The sequence below is a fragment of the Rhinichthys klamathensis genome, unplaced genomic scaffold (genome assembly GCF_029890125.1).
Source record: "Rhinichthys klamathensis goyatoka isolate OS25496 unplaced genomic scaffold, OSU_Roscu_1.1 h1tg000550l_1, whole genome shotgun sequence".
Classification (NCBI taxonomy): Eukaryota; Metazoa; Chordata; class Actinopteri; order Cypriniformes; family Leuciscidae; genus Rhinichthys; species Rhinichthys klamathensis.
The window spans coordinates 207,501-218,528 of record NW_026607021.1 but is presented as its reverse complement, the minus strand read 5'-3'; the positions used below and the strand labels follow the sequence as shown (position 1 = coordinate 218,528).

The following is an 11,028-nucleotide window of genomic DNA, read 5'->3' as shown; positions in this document are numbered from 1 at the left end:
AGTAACGCTCTGTTTACTTCCTGTCTCTATGAAGCCCCTCCTCCTGAAAAGCACACTGTGGTCTGATTGGTCGGCTGGAGCAGTGTGTTGTGATTGGTCGAGCGCTTCGAGTGTGTTTGGGAAATGTCCCGCCCCTTTCCATAACCGCCAGTTTAACACACTACTAACTAACTCAACCAGGCCCCGCCCCTTTATTCTGCGCATTAATTATTATAATGAGGAATATTGTGATGTGTTCCCGGAAGAAACTCGAGACTACAGTGGAGGTGTTTCAGGAGTTCAGAAACACTGACGCTGATATAGAGAAGAACTGGAGCTTCTCATGATCAAACAGAAACATCACACACTAAACACAGATGAACGTGGACAAAGACAGAATAGTTTGGTTCTCATTAAAACTTTCTGAAACTTACAGAAACTATATAAGTCTATAGACTAAAATAAATTTTGTTTGTTTTGCAGATGTACCACAGGAAACATATTAATAATAATATACTACAGTATGTACTTGTTAAATGCTGTTGAGCCTTGGAGTAAAAAATGTTGAGTTCAGAGAGAAAACGCTCCACACGTCACATGAGTTAACGAGAATGTATTTGTCGACTTTCACAGAGATATTAAACTGTTCAGTGTGTTGATGACATAAAGATGCACGTCTGGACAGATTCTCATGAGTCAAATGCCTCTCAAACATTCCCACACACACACACACACACACTGAACATGTTTCCACCAGTGTAAGTCACTCGGTTCAAAGGACGTTCGGCACAAACATCACAAGTTTGGCTGATAAAGGTTTGATAATAAAGATCCTGCAGTCGCTCCCTAGAAACACTTTAACTGATCAATAAATCTCTCGCTCGCAGATCATCTGTGAAATAAACCTATAAACCAGTCGGAACCCAGTTCGGAGCAACTGTATTTTAGAAAAACAATCAAATACACACATATAAACACATTTACAGATGTAGTGATGGATAATCACGTGAGATCTGTATAAATTATGAGAATAATAATAGTCCGGGGAACATTCTCTCAGAGATATGAACAAAAGTTCTTCCAGTTATGATAATAGAACATTCGTTTAGAGTTATCATGTCTTTAAATAGAATGTTCCCGTAATGCTCACATAGCAACAACAAAAAAAACATTTTTAAAACATTTAAAAAAAATAGACATTTTGAATATTCAGAAATAACGTTTTCATAACTTAATGGGAACGTTAGCAAAACGTTCTTACAGTTTTTTTCAACTGCTTACATTTTCAAAACTTTCTCTTTTTTTCAACACTTTACACACAAATCCAAGAATTGCACACAAAATGCACAACGCCTCGCGTCTCCTGCTAAATGAAGCACTGCATTGAGAATATCACACACATCTCAAAAGCACACATTTGTCTTACGTTGCAAACACCTTTGCCATTAATATTATATTTTTGGATATATCATATACACACAGTAATTGAAAACCTAAAGCTCTCCCTCCATCTCCCCTTCCTCTGCATCCATTGTTCAAAAACGAAAACTCGACCTTTGGCCTTTTATAGGGCCTATTCTAAAGCCATGATCGGTGTGTGTTCAGTAAAGAGTGTTTGCACATGTGAGGAGTGTGTGTGTGTGTGTGAGGCTCTGATGAATTACTGTGGTGTTTTGATAGGTTGTGTTTGAAAAAGGAAATCAAGAGTCTTCCTGTTAGATTTGTGTGTGTTACAGAGAGAATTGTGTGTTTTATGAAATTGAAAACTGAGTCGAAGGCCGAGAATGAGTGTGTGGTTTTGCAGATCTGGTGTTTGAGTGTCAGGTTTCAGAAAGTGTGATTTTGTGTGTAAGCAACCTGTGGAATATGTCAGCGGTGTCTACAGTAACAGATATAGGACACACACGTACAGCAGAGATGTATTTTACACACAGTCGTTCTGCTGCTGAAAGTGGTCGTGAGAACGAGACATTCATCGCCGCCCAAACACAAGCAGATTACAGCAGCTTTCTCAGAGTTTAGCGCACTGAGACGACTCTTAGCTTTGGTAAACACGTCAACATTCATACGTCTCTTTAACCCTGAGCGAAACAAACCCCAGTCCATACAGTCGCATAAATAAACATCAGATCGTCTCATGTACAAGCGATCGCTCACGAAACACAGGCCAGCAGAAGCAGATCCAGGACAGGTCGATATCTGATACAAGTCAAAGTTCATAGTTAAAGTTCAGAATGATTGTTAATAATGCTCTCTCCGTTTGAAGGCCACCTGATGTGATTTCAAACCTGAAAATCCAGTTTGTCGCTGGAACGTCTGGGATAAAGCGTCCCCAGCGTGAGGAACATCAGAAAAGCTGTGCTTCGGCTCCTCCTCGAGTCTACATGACACAGGCCTGGCTCTGAGAAGCAGGAGCCGCAGAGAAACGAGACCTTCTCGAGGTCCGCACGACCCGGCTCAGTCCTCGGTGTCCGCTCGCACTCCCAGCATGCTGTGCAGCTCCTCCACCGTGTATCCCAGCAGGCTGTGCAGGTCGCAGACGAAGCGGTAGACGTAGCGCTTCCCAGAGGTCTTGTGGATGATGTTCTTGTCGTAGTAGTAGCGCAGGCCTCGACTCAGCTTCTCGTAGTTCATCTTCGGCTTGTTCTTCCTCTTCCCCCAGCGCCGGGCCACCTGACGAACACACACACACACACACGTCTCACACTGGGCCAAAAATCTTTCATAAAAACAATTATTGAGATTTTTTTTTTTAAATAAAGCAATATCATTTTATCTAAATAAATAAATTAGAAATGAATGCATTCGATTAAAACAAAGAAATTAAATAATAATCCAATAAGTCTGATGAAGGTCATGAGACCGAAACGTTGCTAATAACATTTTGCTACTCGTCTGCGAGTATTGACAGTGTGTGTGATTCCCTTGTTTGTGTGTGTTTGCGAGCGGCACCTCGTCGGGGTCGGTGAGCTTGAACTCCCAGCCGTCGCCGGTCCAGCTGATGATGTTCTGACAGCTCGTGTCCGTCAGGAGCTCTAGGAGGAACTGCCACAGCTGGATGGGGCCACTGCCTGTCCAACACACACACACACACACACACGTTAAACTCACAGGTCGTGAGAATGCTGACTTTAAGCCACAGACACAACGCTTGCACCTTGGAACCCGTTTCTGGAGCTCAAACACTGTTAATGTGCAGATGAGCGGTGTCGTGTCAGCGGACCCTAACGTTAATCACTAATGATCTTTACAGCGGAAGTGAATCAATCAAAACTAACTTTATCTGGACAATAACTTTATTCTAGAGCTGCTGTAAAGCCTAAACACTCTCTGTTACTGTAATCTCCTGTTATCACTGTAAAGCTGCTGTGGAACATCTGTGCTGGTAAAGCGCTGGATAGATGAAGGAGACTCGACTATTCATGATGTTTTTTCACTCTTAAATGTGTCTTTAGGATGCAAAAACCATTGTGGTTTGAAAAAACTAAGGGTTTTATACAGTAAAACCTGAGAATAAAGATGCAAAGCTGTTTAGGGTTGCAAAACTTCAACATTCAAATGTATTTGAAAATATTTTTCAGTCAGAAAGAATACAGAATTCCACTATTTGACCATTTAAATTCTGTAATAAATATAAAATAATCAATGCATATTTTAAATATAATGTAGTCAATTTAATACCAATTAATTTAATATATATATACACCAATATACATTCCCCCTGTGGCTCAGTCGACCACCTCAAGGCTTCTTACTGGGTATTTATGTCTAGTTTCCAGTCCAAATGTCTAAAGATTCTTAAATCAAGATGCGTTTACTATACTAGTGAAATGCCATGAGATATTAAGTCTTGTTTTTTGGAGAAAAAAAATAAAAATTAAGTGACTTGTTGCTTAAAACAAGAAAAGAAATATTATTTTGTTATTATTTTTGCTTGTTTTAAGCAACAACTCACTTAATTTTGGTTTATTTCCCCAAAAAACAAGACTTAATATCTCATGGCATTTCACTCGTATAGTAAACGCATCTTGATTCAAGAATCTTTAGACATTTGGACTGGAAACTAGACCTAAATACTTAATAAGAAAAGCACTTTTGCAGTGCTAGCGCTGCATTATGGGTGTGAGGTGAGGAGACGCACCGGTGAAGCCAGCGAGCACTGCGGCAGCGATCACAGGTTTGCCCTGCTCCAGCGGCTCGTTCCTCTCCTGGACGTAGTCTTTGAAGGACAGCCCCTGTTTGCCCAGACCCAGCGGAGCGGAGCCGAACTCCTCCTCGAAGCTGTCGTAGGATGGGACGCGCTGGGCGTCAGCGAGAGACGAGTGGCTTCCCCAGGAGCGCAGAACACACTCCTCAGCGCTCTCCACACTCTCCAGCGACGTCTGATCACGGGACGAGACTGTGGGGAACACACAGCCTTCCGTTACACACACTCACTGTGACGACCGGGGCCGGGATGGTCATGCATTACAATGTCGTCTAATTATGTTACTTTTCATGTAAAGTAATGCGTTACTTTACTCGTTACTTCAAAAAAGTAATCTGATTACGTAATGTATGTTACTTATAATGCGTTAATTTACTCGTCGTATCTGATTATGTAATACACTTGTTACTTGTTACCCCAGCGCTGGCGACGCCGGGTGTGTGCGATCGCTGATATCTGACCTGTCGCACTGAGACGCGGCGCAGCTTTAGCGGCCGGGAACTCTCGACTCATGCAGCTGATGCTGACGGTGCTGAGCTGAGGTCTGGGATACATGGACAGCTCCTGACCCGATGCCAACAGGGCCGAATCAGTCTCGAAGAGCTCTCGCAGGAGACTCATGCGGTTATCAGGAACCTTCAGAGAACACTCCTCCAGACTGAGACCTTCACACACACACACACACACACTGTAGTCAGATCACTGTTGATGAAACCATCCCCTCAGGGCTTGTTCTGAACGTCTGACACGATTCAGACAAGACACTACAGGTGAACACGGTAAAGACTTTAACTAGATGTCATCATTCTTTCCACAGTTGATTAATTACAGTACATTAAGACAAATGTTCTCTATTATAGGTTTTCTGGAATGTTTTGTTTAAACATGCAACCATTTGCTGAAATTTTGGAAACATTGGATAAAACCAAGTTTTTCACTCAGAAAATATTGTCAACAGACAGAGAACAAATACATTTTTGTTGTTTTTAGGAATAAAATGTTGTATAAACCAGGCGAGGATATATATATATAACCAAACAAACAGAATGTTTATAAACCTAAAGTTTGGTGTGTGTAAAGCTGCTGAAGTGGAGATTTCTGACTCAAACTATGTATTGAAATTAACATCTACAGATGCAAAGAGATAAAGTGCAATAAAATAAACACTTAAATTTGCATTTTGTAGGTTTTCTTTCCACTAGGCTGAATAAAAGCAAATGTTATGTAAGCAAAATAGACCAAATGCATGAAAAAGCAATGCCTGTAGTGTCTCGCCTTGAATCAGGTTGAATTGTTAAAATGCACAGACTCTTCTCACTGAGATTCTGAGATAAATAAAGATTGACGGGAATCAGTGCATGTAAACATACTGACAGCCGTGGAAATGCAGTGAACACAACACTTACTGCTGGAGCTGCTGCTCGTCCATCCACACTCAGAAACCTTCCGCTCGCCGCCCTCCTGACAGGCTGAGGACGAAAATATCCAATCAGACGTCAGCTTATGTATCACACCAAAGTAGAGATGCAGCCGTATCAACATTTTGGCCGATACAGATGACCGATAATTCTTTATATTTGAAAGCCGATAACCGATAATTCTTTATATTTGAAAGCTGATAACCGATAATTCTTTATATTTGAAAGCGGATAACCGATAATTCTTTATATTTAAAAGCCGATAACCGATAATTCTTTATATTTGAAAGCCGATAACCGATAATTCTTTAAATTTGAAAGCGGATAACCGATAATTCTTTATATTTGAAAGCGGATAACCGATAATTCTTTATATTTAAAAGCCGATAACCGATAATTCTTTATATTTGAAAGCCGATAACCGATAATTCTTTAAATTTGAAAGCGGATAACCAGTAATTCTTTATATTTGAAAGCCGATAACCGATAATTCTTTATATTTGAAAGCCAATAACCGATAATTCTTTATATTTAAAAGCCGATAACCGATAATTCTTTATATTTAAAAGCCAATAACCGATAATTCTTTATATTTGAAAGCCGATAACCGATAATTCTTTATATTTAAAAGCCGATAACCGATAATTCTTTATATTTGAAAGCCGATAACCGATAATTCTTTATATTTGAAAGCCGATAACCGATAATTCTTTATATTTGAAAGCCGATAACCGATAATTCTTTATATTTGAAAGCCGATAACCGATAATTCTTTATATTTGAAAGCCGATAACCGATAATTCTTTATATTTGAAAGCCGATAACCGATAATTCTTTATATTTGAAAGCCGATAACCGATAATTCTTTATATTTGAAAGCCGATAAGCGATAATTCTTTATATTTGAAAGCCGATAAGCGATAATTCTTTAAATTTGAAAGCCGATAACCAGTAATTCTTTATATTTGAAAGCCGATAACCGATAATTCTTTATATTTGAAAGCCGATAACCGATAATTCTTTATATTTGAAAGCCGATAACCGATAATTCTTTATATTTGAAAGCCGATAACCGATAATTCTTTATATTTGAAAGCCGATAACCGATAATTCTTTATATTTGAAAGCCAATAACCGATAATTCTTTATATTTGAAAGCCGATAACCGATAATTCTTTATATTTGAAAGCCGATAACCGATAATTCTTTATATTTGAAAGCCGATAACCGATAATTCTTTATATTTAAAAGCCGATAACCGATAATTCTTTATATTTGAAAGCCGATAACTGATATATTGGCCGATAAATCAAAATCAAAATTTTTATAGAATTTTTGAGAGCCTGATTACAAAAGTCTCATCATTAAAAGCCACGTCCCAAACACACAATTATGATGTTCTGAATATAATGTTATGTAGCCGATATGACAGGCTTGCGCTGCACATGTTGCACTGAACTGTATTTTCCTTTTGTTAAGTGATTTCAATCATATTTCAAGCAATTCATAATCATCATGTTGAACAGTGCGCATCTGAAGAGTCTCAGCTGAAGGAAATAATACATTATTTATCGGCTTTAATATATCGAACAAATTGTCTTATCAAGCCGATAACATTAAAAATGAACACATATCGGCCGATACTGATATGGTGACCGATATATCGTGCATCGCTAGTCTTTACATTTGATTAGAGTTTTAGTCAATGATTTCCCTCCTCAGTGTTTCTGTCTTTATATTTCACAGATATCTAAACATTCTTAAATCAAGATATATTTACTGCACTGATAAAAATAATTCTGTAAATACTACAGAAAAAACATGGAATTTCTACATGAAAAAGTTAGTTCAGGCAAGAACTCTAAATTCTATATTAGTCCTCAATTCAGACGATTAGTCCTGCATCGCTACACACACTGAGGTCTGCGAGCGTCACCTCTCATCATCTGCTCCAGATGCTCCCACAGAATATCGCCCACGAAGTCCGGAGCCAGATCCAGGAACCCGTCCTTGCCCAGGTCGCACAGCTCCTGCCCGCTCATGTCAAACTTACAGAAGTTGATGTTGGTGAGGCTGAACTCTCCGGACGCCCAGTACAGCCACTGAGACACGTGTTGCTTGCTCCACTTACACGGGTCTACGGGACAAGACATCATTACACACACATCGTCCTCAAAGCAAACCTGTGGTCAGTAGCGGTGCAACGGGTCACACAACTCACGGATCGGATCATTCATGGATTTTGAGCCACGGATCGGATCATTTTTCGGATCAGCAAAACAAAAAAAAGGTTGGGGGGGGGGGTAACTTTGCTTTTCATTTATTAATTAAAAGCTCACTTGAAGCTCTTCGATGCCACATCAGAAACTACTAGCCTAACTGATAAAGTTCACAGATTATTAAAGACAAGTGAACAGCCGATAATAGAATAAGAACAAATACACAAATTACAAGCCGCACCGCTAGTGTTCAGGCCGGACCCGTCGCACCGCTAGTGTTCAGTGTTCAGGACGGACCCGCCGCAACGCTAGTGTTTAGGACGGACCCGCCGCACCGCTAGTGTTCAGGACGGACCCGTCGCACCGCTAGTGTTCAGTGTTCAGGACGGACCCGCCACAACGCTAGTGTTTAGGACGGACCCGCCGCACCGCTAGTGTTCAGGATGGACCCGTCGCACCGCTAGTGTTCAGGATGGACCCGTCGCACCGCTAGTGTTCAGTGTTCAGGACGGACCCGCCGCACCGCTAGTATTTAGGACGGACCCGCCGCACCGCTAGTGTTCAGTGTTCAGGACGGACCCACCGCAACGCTAGTGTTTAGGACGGACCCGCCGCACCGCTAGTTTTCAGTGTTCAGGACGGACCCGCCGCACCGCTAGTGTTCAGGACGGACCCGCCGCACCGCTAGTGTTCAGTGTTCAGGACGGACCCGCCGCACCGCTAGTGTTCAGTGTTCAGGACGGACCCGCCGCAACGCTAGTGTTTAGGACGGACCCGTCGCACCGCTAGTGTTCAGTGTTCAGGACGGACCCGCCGCAACGCTAGTGTTTAGGACGGACCCGCCGCACCGCTAGTGTTCAGTGTTCAGGACGGACCCGCCGCACCGCTAGTGTTCAGTGTTTAGGACGGACCCGCCGCACCGCTAGTGTTCAGTGTTCAGGACGGATCCGCCGCACCGCTAGTGTTCAGTGTTCAGGACGGACCCGCCGCACCGCTAGTGTTCAGTGTTCAGGACGGACCCGCCGCACCGCTAGTGTTCAGTGTTCAGGACGGACCCGCCGCACCGCTAGTGTTCAGTGTTTAGGATGGACCCGCCGCACCGCTAGTGTTCAGTGTTTAGGACGGACCCGCCGCACCGCTAGTGTTCAGTGTTTAGGACGGACCCGCCGCACCGCTAGTGTTCAGTGTTCAGGACGGACCCGTCGCACCGCTAGTGTTCAGTGTTCAGGACGGACCCGCCGCACCGCTAGTGTTCAGTGTTCAGGACGGACCCGCCGCACCGCTAGTGTTCAGTGTTCAGGACGGACCCGTCACACCACTAGTGTTCAGTGTTCAGGACGGACCCGCCGCATCGCTAGTGTTCAGTGTTCAGGACGGACCCGCCGCACCGCTAGTGTTCAGTGTTTAGGACGGACCCGCCGCACCGCTAGTGTTCAGTGTTTAGGACGGACCCGCCGCACCGCTAGTGTTCAGTGTTCAGGACGGACCCGTCGCACCGCTAGTGTTCAGTGTTCAGGACGGACCCGCCGCACCGCTAGTGTTCAGTGTTCAGGACGGACCCGCCGCACCGCTAGTGTTCCGTGTTCAGGACGGACCCGCCGCACCGCTAATGTTCAGGACGGACCCGCCGCACCGCTAGTGTTTAGGACGGACCCGCCGCACCGCTAGTGTTCAGTGTTTAGGACAGACCCGCCGCACCGCTAGTGTTCAGTGTTTAGGACGGACCCGCCGTACCGCTAGTGTTCAGTGTTCAGGACGGACCCGTCGCACCGCTAGTGTTCCGTGTTCAGGACGGACCCGCCGCACCGCTAATGTTCAGGACGGACCCGCCGCACCGCTAGTGTTTAGGACGGACCCGCCGCACCGCTAGTGTTCAGAGTTTAGGACGGACCCGCCGTACCGCTAGTGTTCAGTGTTCAGGACGGACCCGTCGCACCGCTAGTGTTCCGTGTTCAGGACGGACCCGCCGCACCGCTAATGTTCAGGACGGACCCGCCGCACCGCTAGTGTTTAGGACGGACCCGCCGCACCGCTAGTGTTCAGTGTTTAGGACGGACCCGCCGTACCGCTAGTGTTCAGTGTTCAGGACGGACCCGTCGCACCGCTAGTGTTCCGTGTTCAGGACGGACCCGCCGCACCGCTAATGTTCAGGACGGACCCGCCGCACCGCTAGTGTTCAGGACGGACCCGCCGCACCGCTAGTGTTCAGTGTTTAGGACGGACCCGTCGCACCGCTAGTGTTCAGTGTTCAGGACGGACCCGCCGCACCGCTAGTGTTCAGGACGGACCTGCCGCACCGCTAGTGTTCAGTGTTCAGGACGGACCCGCCGCACCGCTAGTGTTCAGTGTTCAGGACGGACCCGCCGCACCGCTAGTGTTCAGTGTTCAGGACGGACCCGCCGCACCGCTAGTGTTCAGTGTTCAGGACGGACCCGCCGCACCGCTAGTGTTCAGTGTTCAGGACGGACCCGCCGCACCGCTAGTGTTCAGTGTTCAGGACGGACCCGCCGCACCGCTAATGTTCAGGACGGACCCGCCGCACCGCTAGTGTTCAGGACGGATACTCACTGCTGGAGATGCCACAGATGCGCTGGACCTTCGAGAAGCCGTTGAAACTGTCCTTCAGCGCCTGACTGACCACGGCTTTACTGCAGGGCGTCAGCAGCGGCACCGCACACACTCCGGCGTCTGAAACACACACACGAGACCAATGGAGATCTGCCGTCAACTTACAGGAACATGTTGGCCAGTAATGAGTCTAGGGTTGGGGATCGAAAATCGAATACTTGAGGTCTGGAATCAGATACTCATTATACAATTTAAATTTCGATTCCTTTGTGAGCGTTTCAATATGAGTTAAAGCGCGAGAGACTGTGTGTTCTGTGCTCGTGTGTGTGTCGGTGTCCTGGACCCGCAGCTCTTAAAGTGACAGCGCTAATATTCCTGCGTCTCTATAATAACACTAATCACACAACAGAAGACAGAGAACACACACTCGCTCCTCGCTGAATAACTGTGACTATATCTGTAATGTATATTTTATTGATAAACTTCAGTGTTATTTTACATTTAATTACAGTTCCTGAACCTGAAAATCTTAAAACACTGTTTATTTCAATCGCATCTTTGTTCAGTTGTGTCTATATGTTGCGATTGCTAATTTTTTAATAACTGAGTGTTTACTCGTCTTTAATAATGCTGGAAG

At 44.6% G+C, this 11,028-nt stretch overlaps 1 protein-coding gene across 1 annotated transcript in view; it reads right to left on the bottom strand.

Annotated features, from left to right (window-relative positions):
• Window positions 1-2,416: 2,416 nt before the first annotated feature.
• ets2 (v-ets avian erythroblastosis virus E26 oncogene homolog 2) overlaps window positions 2,417-11,028 on the bottom strand; it is a 10,887-nt gene continuing 2,275 nt past the window's right edge. Inside the window, exons 4-10 of the mRNA XM_056239021.1 lie at window positions 10,392-10,511; window positions 7,541-7,741; window positions 5,593-5,655; window positions 4,648-4,851; window positions 4,121-4,378; window positions 2,932-3,050; window positions 2,417-2,652 (exon numbers count right to left, since the gene is read on the bottom strand). Of these exons, the coding sequence (XP_056094996.1) occupies window positions 2,437-2,652; window positions 2,932-3,050; window positions 4,121-4,378; window positions 4,648-4,851; window positions 5,593-5,655; window positions 7,541-7,741; window positions 10,392-10,511 (1,181 nt within the window). The 3' untranslated portion in view covers window positions 2,417-2,436. The remainder of the gene's footprint in view (window positions 2,653-2,931; window positions 3,051-4,120; window positions 4,379-4,647; window positions 4,852-5,592; window positions 5,656-7,540; window positions 7,742-10,391; window positions 10,512-11,028) is intronic.